Source organism: Electrona antarctica (genome assembly GCF_951216825.1).
Source record: "Electrona antarctica genome assembly, chromosome: 9".
NCBI classification, from domain to species: Eukaryota; Metazoa; Chordata; class Actinopteri; order Myctophiformes; family Myctophidae; genus Electrona; species Electrona antarctica.
Genome location: NC_136790.1, coordinates 44,850,269 through 44,866,294, shown reverse-complemented (window position 1 = coordinate 44,866,294; position 16,026 = coordinate 44,850,269). Strand labels below are relative to the sequence as shown.

The 16,026-nt window shown below is 42.4% G+C and overlaps 1 protein-coding gene across 1 annotated transcript in view; it reads right to left on the bottom strand.

The window, feature by feature from the left end:
* Window positions 1-16,026, bottom strand: part of LOC306930486 (A-type voltage-gated potassium channel KCND3-like) — a 169,443-nt gene that overhangs the window by 30,115 nt on the left and 123,302 nt on the right. The window contains exon 3 of the mRNA XM_079511481.1: window positions 2,454-2,616. Within this exon, the coding sequence (XP_079367607.1) occupies window positions 2,454-2,616 (163 nt within the window). The remainder of the gene's footprint in view (window positions 1-2,453; window positions 2,617-16,026) is intronic.

Sequence of the window (16,026 nt, the reverse complement as noted above, 5' to 3'; positions counted from 1 at the left end):
TGTATAGGGTTGAAGTGGTTAATCAAAATCTCCAAAGTAACTAGTAACTAAAGTTTTCAAATAATTGTAGTGGAGTAAAAGTACAAATTTTGGCTCTGAGACGTAGTGGAGTAGAAGTAAAGGTAATGGAAATTGGAAATACTCAAGTACAGTACAAATACCTCAAAATTGTACTTAAGTACAGTACTTAAGTAAAAGTACTTAGTTACTTTCCACCACTGCTGCCAGGTTAGCGCTAGCATCGTAGCCTTGTACCGCACATAGAAGAAGGCATTCAGAGATTGTTTGCAAGTGCAGCGTCAGCACTCTCACGAGACGGGTGCTGAACTTTATAGTCTTTGATTCCTCTTTTCCCGTCACTCGCACTGTGAGATTGGAACTGAGTTAAGATTGTGTGCTCATAATAACATTACTTTGCGTCATCCATTGGCCAACAATTTCATCTATTTACACAGCAGTCTATATTCCTCTCTATGTTGTTAAAGCAAGATTTCTCTTTCCCCTCTCTCTCTCTGGCAGACACATGCACGTGTGCGCGTGCGGATACCCTGGGCGTAATGTTTAAGGTACCCAGTCCTCCTGCCTCTATAGTTTCAAGTGGTCAGACCCAGCTTCTTATACATCATCAATTCCAGTGACAGAGGGTCTGAATCACCACGTCAGCAGTCAGCACGTCCAGGTTTCGCCAGAGAAAAAGTTAACCTCCTGATCGACTGTGTTGTAACGGAAGTCAACGGTTGGTCTAAGGAACTTACATATGTGGCTAATTTTCTTTCTCAGGGGACATCCGTAACCACTTTTCAATGTTGTGCCGCAGACTACCCTGCCTCTCGCTTACGAAGTTCCAGTCTCTCCAGCTCTTTTGCCAAGGCTGTCAACTGACAGTGACTTATTCTTACAAGAAAGATGGAAAACTCGATAACCTGACAATATGCAACAACTGTCGAACAGCAGTAAAACATTAGGTAGTGCGACTAATCAGAGATGTCATGGATGCCCTGCATGTGGGAGAGAGCGTCACTTTGTGCTGCAGCCCAGTCCATCTACTGTACTGTGGCCTACAGTAGAGTCCAGTAACGTTGTGTGGCAGACATACAGTACTGACGCACGCACGCACGCACGCACGCACGCACGCACGCACGCACGCACGCACGCACGCACGCACGCACGAGCACCTACAGTGGGGCCCAGTAATGTTGTAGGGCACAGCATACTGTACTGTACTGTACATACGTGTACAATACAGTAGGGCCCAGTACAAACAATACTGAACATACAGTACAGTAGGGCTACAGTAATGCAAGCTCACATTGAAGTGCATCACATGGACGCCGCATCGCAATGCGCCGAGATAGGGCTGAATCAAATCGCATCGGCTCCTTAATTTAAAGCGTGTCTAGATGTATCAGATAGTCAGTCGCTTGCTTAAGAAGATGCATATCGAATCGGTCTCATGGGGTGAGATGCTCACCCCTGGTTAACACCTTGGATGTCCAAGCCGGAGTTCTCCGTCCAAGTTCAAGGTCACGGTCAAGTGCCCAAGCCGGAGATTGATAAACAAGACGGAGATTAATGAAAACAAAACCGCTTGCATCGCTCTAGAGCCTTGGATCGCTTGTTGCCCGATCCGATGACGTGATGACACGTCATCGAAAATCTCCCCTGCCTGTTTAGCTGACGAAAACGAAAATCTTAAAACGATCATAACTCCCGATCTAAATCATCCCGTCTAATTCTGAAAAAAAGATCCTGTGTTAGACGGCGCTCAGCGGTCCAGTCGCTAGTCGCGATAGATTTATTATTACCTCCCGTTGTTGTCGATAGACTCTAGAGTGGTGTGGCTATTGTTAGCTGCTACACAGACATGCACACCAGCTTCCGGTGCGCCGGTAAAAGTGGTCCGTGCGCTACAAATGACGGGCACCCTGGATGAAATGGATTAAATAGTTCCGGGCTTCTAAGGTGTTAATCACCATCGTTTTTCGACCGTGGTCGAGATCATGGATTTCACAATGCCCCGCCGGACTTCCCGGTCTTTCATTGCCAGTTCCTGCTTACGGATTCATGACAGTTTTCTACCTCTGGTCTGCGTTGAGGACAGAGAAGAAGGGAGAGATATAACCTCATGATCAGCTCTGTAGCAGTGGCCAGCAAAATATTCTGGATCTGGACTGGTGAAGAAACACGGGGAAGGTTGCCGTATATTAGAGAAGTCGATGGGTGGCTCTTCCAAGAGATATTTTGCACTCTCATTAGAAGGCGGGGTGTAAGTGCCATCCAGCCGTTTCTCTAATTTCTTTGAAAGTGTCCATGTCTCGGAGCCATAGAGTAGAATCAGCTCGGCGGTCGTACTAAATATGTTTTTACTTTGAACCTCTTACTAAGCTGGGATGACCAGATCTTATGCATGTCATTGCATTGCACTAACCCTGGTTAATAGTGCAGAGCTGTACCTTCTGAGCACGTCGTTTGTCTGCCCTCTGGTTCTGGTGATAGATGCGGCTGAAGTTGGAGACTATGACGGGAACAGGCAGGGCAATGACCAACACTCCACTCAGAGAGCAGATGGAGCCGAAGATCTTCCCCGCGATAGTCTTCGGCACCATGTCTCCATAACTAGAGAGAGACAGAGAGGGAGAGAGACAGAGAGACAGAGAGAGAGAGAGAGAGAGAGAGAGAGAGAGAGAGAGAGAGAGAGAGAGAGAGACAGAGAGAGAGAGAGAGAGAGAGAGAGAGAGAGACAGAGAGAGAGAGAGAGAGAGAGAGAGAGACAGAGAGACAGAGAGAGAGAGAGACAGGGAGAGAGAGAGAGAGAGAGAAAGAGAGATTTTTTAGTGTTGGAAAGGACAAATACTGAATCTCCACCGTCATATACGTATACACGACAATCCGCAGTGGTATTTTCTCTGCTTGTTATACATTCTGTCCTGTTGATAAACTGAAACCCCTTCATCAGTTGTCCCTCTGCCATCCATTCCAGCTGCCATTTGCCATGGAGTTCACATGGGATGATAAGCCGGAGTACAAAGGGGTAACAAACACAGCTTAAAACAATGAAGCTAACGAGGCAGGATTGACTGTGAAAGCACACAATGAGACAGACGGAGACAGACAGACAGACAGACAGACAGACAGACAGACAGACGAAAAGGACAAAGACAAATGTGTGACAGAGGAGAAAACACGTCTTTCATTACCTAGAAAAGGGAGAGCAACTCAACACAACCATTCCTTTCAAGTGCCTCGTTCAAAACCAATCACAACACAGGATCCTCTCTGATTCTCTGATTTTCCTCTTACCCTCCAACCCGACCCCTTCATCTGATATGTTTTGGCCTCTTTGGCTTGTAATGACTTTCCTCTCCAGTAAATCTTTATACAAAGACAGTTTCGACAAGCAATTTATCTCTCTCTCTCTCTCTCTCTCGGGACCCCTCACTGCCCAGGCGGATCGTGGGTGGGTGCAGTGTTCACTTTACTGATTACTGATTCACTTTACTGTCTGGCCCAAATTCCTCTTCCATAGAGAAGAAATACCCTCATAACCAGGCCTGAACGGAATACGCGGCCGCGGTGTTCCGATGAAAACAGGCCAGCGTAATATTAACCAGTGGACGCATCCCGCCCCTCCTCCCCTCATTCTCTACTGCTGACTAATATGTTGTGCTGGTCTGGAGGCTCTGGACGAGAATATTTAATATAACTTTATCAAAAGCTGTCGGAAGTCCTGTCGGATTTACTGCAGAGGAGCTGACTGCTGAGTGACTTCGTCGTCATTCAATTACTTTTATTCGCCTGTGTTGTTTGCCAACACCCATGGATTGCCTAACAGAAATGTCGAGCATTCTGAAGCAACAGGAGTGCGAGTGGTTTGGGAACTTTGGGTAAGTCGCATTTACATTTAGGCTACTATTGTATTTGCTAGCTGGTTTGGTTAACATGCTGAACTAAATTTAAAGAAAATGTGGCTGCGTGGCGATCGCCCCGAGAGCTGAGAGAGAGAGAAAGTGTGTGTGTTTGGAGAGACTGCATGCTACGTGCGTGCGAGAGAGAGCGAAAGTGTGTGTGTGAGTGCGACAGCGCGTGTGTGTGTTTGGAGAGAGCGTGCGTGCGTGCGTGCGTGCGTGCGTGCGTGCGTGCGAGAGAGAGTGTGTGTGTGTTTGGAGAGAGTGTGTGAGAGAGAACTTTTACACCTTTATTCAATTCCTAATTATATTCAATATTTATTTGTACATTGTTTTATCTTGATTGTCTCGTTCCACTTTTGCTTTGGCAATGTAAATGTATGTTTTCTCATGCATGCCAGGCAATAAAGCTAATTTGAATTGAATTGATTTGAATTGAGAGAAAACCTTTAGCTGAGAGAGATGAAGCAGGAGCCAGGGACCCCATATAAAATTGTGTTGCAGATTAAACTTTTTAATAGATTTCATAGATGGCTTGCCCACTCTGTTTTGTTGCCCACCTTTCCCCTGGTGCCCACTCTGTTTTGTTGCCCACCTTTCCCCTGGTGCCCACTCTGTTTTGGTGCCCACCTTTCCCCTGGTGCCCACTCTGTTTTGTTGCCCACCTTTCCCCTGGTGCCCACTCTGTTTTGTTGCCCACCTTTCCCCTGGTGCCCACTCTGTTTTGGTGCCCACCTTTCCCTGGTGCCCAGTCTGCCCACCTTTCCCTAGTGCCCACTCTGTTTTGGTGCCCACCTTTCCCCTGGTGCCCACTCTGTTTTGGTGCCCACCTTTCCCTGGTGCCCAGTCTGCCCACCTTTCCCTAGTGCCCACTCTGTTTTGGTGCCCACCTTTCCCTGGTGCCCAGTCTGCCCACCTTTCCCTAGTGCCCACTCTGTTTGGTGCCCACCTTTCCCTGATGCCCAGTCTGCCCACCGTTCCCTAGTGCCCACTCTGTTTTGGTGCCCACCGTTCCCTAGTGCCTTCATAGATTAATTTGACAGCACCATGTCAAACAGTGCAGTGTTGTGTTGTGTTGGATTCATGTTCAGTATTTTTAGACGCCCACCTATAGTCGCAGCATGAGGCATCGTTTGGGAACTTGTAGATCTGCTAGTTTCGACTGTTACCCTCAGAATAGGGATGCTAGGGTTAGTTAGTGGACCCCCTAGGGGTCTCGGACCCCCTGTTGAATACCCTTGTATTTCACTTGAGTATTGACTATTGAGAATGTAGCAGTGATGGCTAGAAATAAATTAGTTTTCAGTTAGTTTTGTTTTGTTTTGTTACACATACCTAGTCTAGCAGCCAGAATGATTATAGTCAACCTGTAATTATAGGCTACATTTCTGTGTGAGAGAGGAGTTTGGTTCATGTGTGCACTTGTTACCATTGAATAATGTGATTTGATTTAGTATTATAATTGCAAAGAAAATCTGGTCACATCACCGTGTCCATCACTCGATTTACACTCCTGAAAGGCAGATATGTGTGAGAGACTTGTATAATGTGAGTTGTATGTTTGCATTATTTGATATACTGTTCAATGATAGTGTTTATATATAACACACAACTATTATAACAAATTGTCTTTGTTTTGCAGTACGATCTAGGACTGAAACCCTGGCTGCCTGCCTCTCCAAGACCCATGTACTGCTGAGAGGAAGAAGTTTGTGTTGGATTTTACAAAGGCTATACTCCTCCTCCCAGCCAACACTCCCCACTGGCAGGTAGTTACTAGCCTGGCTAATAAGCCAGACCGAATCAGCCGTTGGCAAAAACAAAATTGCCTGCCGGCGGATTACGGTCTGGAGAGGCTCAATTGTACGCCCATTTCCTACACCAGAGAACTGGTGTGGCCAATTGGGACACGGTATGCAATATGGGCGGGCTTTGGTACATTGACGTTCAATGCTTGAGACCTTTGACTGACAGTAGCTCTAACCAATTGCGTCAAAGAGAAAATGTTTGAACCCGCCCCCCGGGAAACAAGATCCATACACAGCATCTCCAGACTCAAATACCACACGACAGTGTGATTTGAGTCTGGCTTATTAGCCAGGCTAGGTAGTTACCCCCCCAGAGAGGACGTATAGGGCCTTATAGTCCTACTCCTCCTCCCAGCCAACACTCCCCACTGACAGGTGGTTACCCCTAAATAACCCTGAGCGATTAAAGTGTTAACGGACTGAGTGGCTGGCTGGCTGGCTGACTGAGTGGCTGGCTGGCTGACTGGCTGGCTGGCTGGCTAACGGACTGACTGACTGGCTGGCTGACTGACTGACTGACTGGCTGGCTGGCTAACGAGCTGGCTGGCTGGCTGGCTAACGGACTGACTGACTGGCTGACGGAAAGCCACTGGCTGGCTAAGTATATGTATGTTCTTGTTGGACCCATTGTAATTTCCTTTCACATTTGTTATTTTAATTGTACTAAAGAATGTTCATGAAGGAGTGAACATTATTATTGAATAAAAATGGATGAAGTCGAAGGTTTGACTAATAGATCTTAATTACTTTGTTGTGGTACTTTAAGGTTTATTTAGCATTATTTAGGTTATTTTTGCTCTAAACACATTGATTATAGTCCTGGATAACTGTCTAAAACCTTAAAAGAAAAGAAAAACACTCTGCAGAATCCCACAGATTTTCCTCCGGAATCACAGCAGAAAAACAGAAAAAAACCTGCAGATTCCGTTTGGCCTTACTCATAACTAAACTTTACCATAGCCTACAATACCTCTGACGAAACTTTAGTTCACTATATGGCATGTAAATATATGAAATAAATGCATACACATGTAGCTAGGTGTAATGTCAAGCCTGTTTTCTCAACTCGCTGTTTTCTGCAAGACATTAGCCTACTCTATAAGCCATATCTCCAAAACCGGTGGGTCAAACTGAACAACCAACATGTCAATTTGAAGCTATGATTCCCTGCTTTCATATGACATGAAAACACGAAAATGTTAAAATAAATCCAATGGCAGTCCATCAGTCACAAATGCTCTGTTGGAGGGCGAGGTTCAGGAGAGGCCACGTCGCCATCTGAAGTTTCCCGGTTCGATCCCCGGGTCCGGCCTGAGTTTGTCCGAATCCCTAACCGCTCCCGATGAGCAGGTTGGTGCTTGCATCGCGTGGATGAATGAATGTAATTAAGCGCTTTGGAGAAAGGCTGCTATATAAATGCTCCATTTACCATCTTTATTTACCTTTTAAATGGGAAGAAAAAACTCAAGGCTCTTTATTCCTCTCCTCTAGAGAGCGGATATATTCTCTTTTCTTTTTGTTCCTATGACAAAACGAGAATTTGGGGTTAATTAATTGAACGACTACGCTCATGCCGGAAGCAGGGGATTATAGAATGGAGCTCTTTTGTTTTTCTCTCTAAAATTTGAGAGGGGGGCGAGATTAAAAACCCAGTGCTTATAAACCACCCATCATCAGATAGTCCAGGTATAGGACCCGGCCCGGCCCTGGAGTCATTCCTTGTCTCCATGATTGATCAGCTACAGTATCAGTCTCTGGTGTAAAAGAGATACATTCTTGCTTATCTTTAAGGATTGAACCTCAGGCACCTGATTTGTTTACTTCTCTCTTACCTCTCGTACTCGTATAAATCTTCCTAAATTCCAAGCCCACCGAACAGGCTCTGAGTGAACATGACTGAATGCCGACAAGGACAGATGGGCATTGAAACCACCAGGCTGGTTGTTAATATTATTTCTTTGCCCCATGACTCAGTGGCGGACGAAGCACACACAGGAGTTCACAGTTCACTCTGCACACCGTCTGTCGGAGAATGAGCACCGACGTCCCCCGTGGACACATCTCCCTCATTTGGCAGTTCATAAAAGACATGGCAAAACAGTTTCACAAAACGCAATGCAGTCGCAAAACTACTGTGCACTGCTATGTCTTGACCCGCAGATTCCGTTTGGCCTTACTCATAACTAAACTTTTCTACAATACCTCTGACTAAACTTTAGTTCACTATATGGCACGCACTGACTGCGTTGCTGGGGGAAAAATGTTTTTTTGCTCTGTTGACCAGCTCTGTGACCAGCTTTTCACCAGAGGAGAAAAACTGAAATGATTTATTTTTTTATCCAAAATGAGTTTATAGCACAGGCAGACTCTTCACATACTAGAGGATGTCTCAATAAATGTCAGAGCTGAAATCGACATGTAAATATATGAAATAAATGCATACACATGTAGCTAGGTGTAATGTTAAAGACCACAGAAGTGAATCTTTCAAGCCTGTTTTCTCAACTCACAAGACATTAGCCCCCGTGGACACATCTCCCTCGTTTGGCAGTTCATAAAAGACACGGCAAAACAGTTTCACAAAACGCAATGCAGTCGCAAAACTACTGTGCACTGCTATGTCTTGAAGAAATCAAGCTGCTTTAAGTTACAGAACCTTACCCTGGAAAAAAGTTCGTTTCAGTAGGAGTTTTGTCCCCTCAGCCATCGCGGCATTAAACAAACTGCCCCGCCGATAAGTTGGTTCTGTATACAGTGGGGAACTCATGTTTTTGTTTGTCTTGGTGTTATGTTTTTCTGTACTGTGTGTTGTTTTTGTTGTTGGTGTTGAACAGACCTGTGAAGATGAATATCCTTCGGGACAATAAACATTATTATTATTATTATTCTCCTCCATCAGCGAGTTGGGAACATGAGACAAGGTAGAGAGACAATACGGTTTTATTTTATTTAAGTACAAGTATCAATACTTCAATATAGAAATACTTTGTTAAAAGTAAATTCCGGAATTTACTTAAAGTACAAAAGTATTGGCATCAAAATGTACAAAAGTAGAAAGTACTCATTATGCAGAATGTCCCATTTCTCTACTTTTCAAATGCCTAAAATGTATAAAAATATTTTGAAAATGTCCGATCTACCAGGTCAAAATGCGTCGCGCATTGTGAGTGTTTAACGTATGTATTGTAATAAGATCTAAATCTACAAAGTGACTAGTAACTAAAGTTTTAAAATAAATGCATAGTGGGGTACAAGTACAATATTTCTGGCCTGACAGCGTGTCGCGTGTTCGAGTCCCGTTCATGACGACCTTTGCTGCATGTCTCTCCCCTTCTATCGCCCTCTTTCCTGTCAATCTTCACTTGAAACTATCAATATTAGGCAGAAAAGCCAAAAACAAATCTTAAAAAAAGAAAAACTAAATTGGATCTGAGATGTACTGTAGTGGAGTAGAACTCAAGTAAAGTACAAATACTTTGGATGCTTCTGGCCCTGCATGGCAGATAGCTGATTTCACAGTTTCACACTGTCCGATGGAGACTCACGGGGCCTTTGCTGCATCACCAGCTTTCAGCTGATCTAGAGTCTGTTATGAATTAACCTTGATGAACACAAACATCAGGCACCTGTACAAATGCACGGTCCAAACTCAATTACAACCTTAGAAATATTAAACGTGCTCAAACCTGTTTTGCTCATGAGGCAACACAATTATGTTTGCACACACACACACACACACACACACACACACACACACACACACACACACACACACACACACACACACACACACACACACACACACACACACACACACACACACACACACACACACACACACACACACACACACCCTTCTATGCAACACTTTGTTTTAGGTTGAAAACGCAGTGGTTGGAGACCCACAGTGCTTTATGAGCCATTTCGTGACTCTCCTGGGTGTGCACTGATGATAATATAAATCGGCTCTGCGCAGCACAGGACGATGAGAGAGGGATTTGCAACAGCTGTGCCGAAAGCTTCTGAGGCAAAACAAACAGATGTTTGGTAATGTTTGGTGATGTTTTGGTTTTTTTAGGCCACCACAATGCTTTTCCAATGGCAGTCGCATTGTGGTGGCCTAAAAAAACAAAAACAATACCAAACATTTGATTGATCAGTGTTTGATACGTGTGACTGAGGCCTCAGTGGTTTGAAACCTCCATACAACCGCAAAATATTTACAATCTATCAGTGAATCTAGCTAATATAAAGCAACACATTACATTGTGCAGCAATGCAAACCAACAAATTCTGCAAAACTGCATCGGTCATGCAGATACTTCTATCCCACTTGAGTAAACTATGCACGTCTGTTGATAAAAAAACATGGAACAGTGATTTTATTAACAGCCTCATATTTTTTTAGGAACAAAATGTTGTGATTATTTTTCGCGGAACAACACTGTGATAAATGCTTGCCTTACAATAAATAAATCCAGTAATCAAATAATGTATTGTTCAGGGAAAGCTTTAAACGCGAAAAATGAAGAAAATGTTGATTTTTTTTTTTAAATGTTGAAAAATGTTGAAAAAATGTTGAAAGATGTTGAAAAATGTTGAAAAAATGATGAAAAATGTTGAAAAAATGTTGAAAAATGTTGAAACATTTTGAAAATGTCACCCAGCAGCTCAGATTCTGCAACGTCTATTGTGTCTGCAATGTCAGGACTGTCTCTAATGCATTCCTCTGACTGAAAAATGATGAAAATGTTGAAAAAATGATGAAAAATGATGAAAAATGGTGAAAAATGTCACCCAGCAGCTCAGATTCTGCAACGTCTATTGTGTCTGCAATGTCAGGACTGTCTCTAATGCATTCCTCTGACTGAAAGATGATGAAAATGTTGAAAAAATGTTGAAAAATGTTGAAACATTTTGAAATTGTCACCCAGCAGCTGAGATTCTGCAACGTCTATTGTGTCAGGACTGTCTCTAATGCATTCCTCTGACTGAAAAATGATGAAAATGTTGAAAAAATGATGAAAAATGATGAAAAATGTTGAAAGAATGTTGAAAATGTCACCCAGCTGATCAGATTCTGCAACGTCTATTGTGTCTGCAATGTCAGGACTGTCTCTAATGCATTCCTCTGACTGAAAAATGATGAAAATGTTGAAAAAATGATGAAAAATGAAAAATGTTGAAAAAAAATTGAGATTTTTTGAAAATGTCACCCAGCAGCTCAGATTCTGCAACGTCTATTGTGTCTGCAATGTCAGGACTGTCTCTAATGCATTCCTCTGACTGAAAAATGATGAAAATGTTGAAAAAATGATGAAAAATGATGAAAAATGATGAAAAATGATGAAAAATTTTGAAAGAATGTTGAAAATGTCACCCAGAAGATCAGATTCTGCAACGTCTATTGTGTCTGCAATGTCAGGACTGTCTCTAATGCATTCCTCTGACTGAAAAATGATGAAAATGTTATGAAAAATGTTGAAAAAATGTTGATTTTTTTTGAACATGTCACCCAGCAGCTCAGATTCTGCAACATCTATTGTGCCTGCAATGTCAGGACTGTCTCTAATGCATTCCTCTGACTGAAAAATTATGAAAATGTTGAAAAAATGAAAAATGAAATTTTTTGGAAAAAAAATGAAAATGTCACCCAGCAGCTCAGATTCTGCAACGTCTATTGTGTCTGCAATGTCAGGACTGTCTCTAATGCATTCCTCTGACTGAAAAATTATGAAAATGTTGAAAAAATGTTAAAAAATGTTGAAAATGTCACCCAGCAGCTCATATTCTGCAACGTCTATTGTGTCTGCAATGTCAGGACTGTCTCTAATGCATTCCTCTGACTGAAAAATGATGAAAATGTTGAAAAAAATGATGAAAAATGATGAAAAATGATGAAAAAAATGTTGAAAATGTCACCCAGCAGCTCAGATTCTGCAACGTCTATTGCAGTGGTAACCAACCTTTTCAAGCCCAAGAGCCCATTTTATTCCCAATTGTAAGCCATTATCTACCACAAAAATATGTTTAAAAAAAAACACTTGTTTTTTGCGATTTCTGACAGGCTCAATGCATGTGCACACATCCAGACAAAGACTATAGTTTAAGAATTCATTCTGATAGTTATATAATTAATGCCTAAATATTAAGACAAATGTATTAGAAATATACATAATTTATACAATAAACAATATTTAGTTTCTCAGTTTGATGACAAATGCATACATGACCATATATTTGAACAGATATGGTGACAGATACAATACTCTCAGGGTCAGCCCACCTTTAATGAGACTGCTGTGACTGCACATTATCGGCAAGTGTTTTGAAATCTGGTTCATAGTTAGTGATTGCCAGTCTGAGGGTGTCATTAAGATGTGAGTCAGATAGTCAGTCATACGAGTTCTAATAATGTTATTATTTTCATTTGTAAAAAGGCCATTTCACATAGGTAAGTGGAGCCAAAGTAGGCATGCAGCTTGAGTGCACACGACACAATCAGGGGATACTTGTCTCTGCTCACAATAGGCCTATCTCACAGCCCGCTTTCCACGCCCACTTCCGGTAAATAGTGGTGTCATTTAACATTAGCATTTACAATTTTTTTTCTCTGGAGAATCTAAGTACATTTTCTAATGTAAAAATGTGACAGACCAATATTATTATGAAGCAAACAAGATGGTAAATCAGCTCGAACAGATAGAACAAACCTTACCTTGAGAAAACAAAAGTTGTAGACTTCTTAAATTACCTCTGTTAACATGTAGCGTCTATGGAGTGACGTCACGCTATCACCACTAACCCCGAAAGGGGGCGTATTAAGGGGGCGGGGAAATTCTGTGAGATAGGCTTATTGACCTAAAGTCCTGGTCTGGCAGTTGGCAGTAATTTACTAGTTCAGAAATCTCCATTTCATCCGAAGTTTTGTCCTTTTTTTTCAATGGAATAAGGGCAAGAAAGTCCTCTTTGGTGGTAAAATCAGGAAAAACCATTCGGACAAACACAGTTAGCTGGGCGGTGTCCGTGACATCAGTGGACTCGTTAAACTGAAGTGAAAAGTATTCACATTTTGACTTTTTTTTTTAAAGTCTTTGAATACGTTTGTATCAATGCTTTAATTTCCTCTTTTTTTAAGGTTAAACAAGCAGTCTGCCAATTCTTTAACCATGTCCCATTGTCCCCATTCGTAAATGGTTTCTTGCGCTGAGCCAAAACATGGCTAAGTCGGAAGGATGCATGCATTCCTGGTGGAAATGATTATTGATTATGATTTTTTTCCGCCGGACCCTCCATAGTCAGAGTAGAGTAGTCACTGCTTGCGAGTGAGAGGCTGTTTAGCTCTGTGCGTTTTTATACTGTTCTGTTCTGATATGTATGACTATTATGCACAAGTTGTGCATCACAACACAGGGGTTACCAGAGATAGCGGTCAAACAATGGAACAAACGCAGTTGATGGCCCAATACACATGTCTGGGGCCATCACTGCAAGCTATTTAATTATAAATCCACGTTCTGTGTATTGGTAGAGATGGCTGGCTGCCTGTCAGTCTGACACCCGCTTACTCCGGGATCTACTTGAATGGCTCGTGCGAGCTACTGGTAGCTCGCGAACCCCTGGTTGGTTACCCCTGGTCTATTGTGTCTGCAATGTCAGGACTGTCTCTAATGCATTCCTCTGACTGAAAAATGATGAAAATGTTGAAAAAATGTTGAAAAATGTTGAAAATGAATACCCCCAAAAAAAGGAAAAAATCGGAAAATATATATTTTTCGTTTGAAGCAATAGGACGTGTGTACACGTCGTCGCAATCCGTTGGATTAGCTACGACGTTTCCACACGTTGTACGGTCTGAACGTGTTAAAGAGTAGAGGTGATAAAATGGTATCCAAGGAGCTTTACATAGATTGTGCATTACATTCATAGAGTATAAAGAAGGATAGAGACTTAACCGGCAAGATAGCCCCGCCCCCCCCCCCCCCCCCCCCCCCCCCGCTATTCATGTCAGTGGCAGTTGCTCGGTGGCGTTTTGAAGCACCCGGAAGGACCGTCTACCTGGTGCCCAAAATGCGGAAGTGCAAACGAGCGCTCAACGTTAAAGCCCAGCTGCACAGGGTTTCCTTGTCATAACTCCACGGATCCGCCTGCAGTCCCTCCTCTTACCACTAGGGCCCAGTGCTTCAACGTTGAAGAGCCTCACTGGGGCCTTGATTACATTCACCCATTCACACACACATTCATACACTGATGGCGGCGGAAACCATGCAAGGCAACCAACCAGCACATCAGGAGCAATTAGGGGTTCAGTGTCTTGCTCAAGGATACTTCGACACTAACTCTGGGGGAGCCCGGGTTCGAACTGGCAACCTTGGGTTACCAGCCGGCCACATTAATTAGCTATTCATGAGATTACGAGAGGTTGGCACAGATTGGATGGTTTTAAAGAGGCCCGCATTTGATTGCATGGGCATCAAATAAAATAGATCGGAAGTGGCACACCAAGAAAGCACTATGAAACCAATGCAATCAATTTGGCTCAGTGATTTCGGCTTATAGTACTATGGGGGTCAGAAGATGGAATGCTTATGACGAGTCAAACTTTGTTACAGGTGTGATGTGAAGGAACGATCAAAACGTCACTCACTGCTAGACCTGTAAAGGTGTTAAAGCGGAATACAACTCATTTTCAACATTGAACTATATGTCTTTAACCCATTCTGGGCAGGAACCCCTGTTGGTGTTTTAAGCATTATGTTATACTTTAGCTATTGAAAAATAGCAGATCTACAAGTTCATAGCGTGGCACTCGTGCCACGCTATGAACTTGTAGACCTGCTATTTTTTAATAATCTTGAAAATGTGGCGCACATCTTTGAATATATGGATTATTTGCTTCTGGGGGGTCCCTGGAACAACATATTTTCTGATGTGGGTCCGTGGGCAAATTCAGATAATTCTGGGGGTCCTTGACATGAAAAATAACTCGGGGTCTAGAACTCGGGGTCTTGTGATCATCAGTGACATCACGTCGGTGTGCTCATTGGTCTGCAGAGTACACCGATGATGTGATGTCAACCCTGAAAGCCCCAGCGATGCTTTTGGTCAACATCTTTATTTTAATGAATTACTTAATTTTTTTTGTTCAGTTATTTTTTCACCTAAACATCATCATTGATGTTCATTGTTATATGTTGGAGATGTTCATATATATATATATATATATAGTGATCATTAGAATGTCTAGAACATGTACATTTATTATTGTGAAAGATATCCCCCAAATGTAAATTAATTAATTATATTATTATTATTATTTTAATAATTATTATAAATGTGCATAACATTTGCATACAACATTTTTAACAAGCTCTCAATGTTGGGGGAATTGCAAATAGGGCATAAGTAAGAAATGGCATGGGTTTTTGTAAACAATAGTTATCAAAATAATTCAAGCTTTACTTTACTTTACTTTATTATGGATCCCCATTAGCACTTGCCAAAGCGTGGCTATTCTTCCTGGGGTCCAGCTGGAGCTTGTTTCTCTGAAACAATCCCAGGGCCAGCAGGACTCAAATCCAATCTTTTTAATTCTAAAATACAGCATGATCCAGAAGACGGATAAACATGAAGGCAGACAAAAGCTACAAGACAAAAGTTATTCATGTCTGAGTTAGGGCTTTAGCATTTTGTTTCCCCCCTCAGGGAGTTGATGAATAGCAGCGTTCCGAAAAATAAATAACACTGCTGTCACCACAGGATATCCAGACTAATACAGCAGCATATGTACAGTATACCGTTACTGTATAGGGCTTTAACCCATTCTGAACGGGAACCGTTTATTAGGGGTGTGCATCTCTCCCTTACCAGACGATTCGATACGTATCGATACGCATGGGCTACGATGCGATTCGGAGACGATACATTTTATATACAGAACGATTCGATTCAGTCCAAATCGATTTTGATTTTGTGGAATTTCATGGAATTTGATGCGATGCGATATGGTGCGATCTGACACATTTAACCTTTTTTAGATTTTAGATCTATAAAGAATAGGGTTGGGACTTCATTAAAAAACATCTAATTAATTGGAGGCTTTGTGATTAATTAACAGTTTGACGCCACATCACGCGGAACCCGACTTTTAATCAAATTTCCTACGCTGCCTGGATTGTTTTATTACCTTTGGAGCATACGCTGAAGTATTTGGGCGTTTGATCTGGGAAAATCCGGTCCATATCCGTACCTTAGTTTGTTTTTGGACGATCCCAGCACCCGCCATCTTGCAAAGCAGAAAGGAGGGGGCTGGG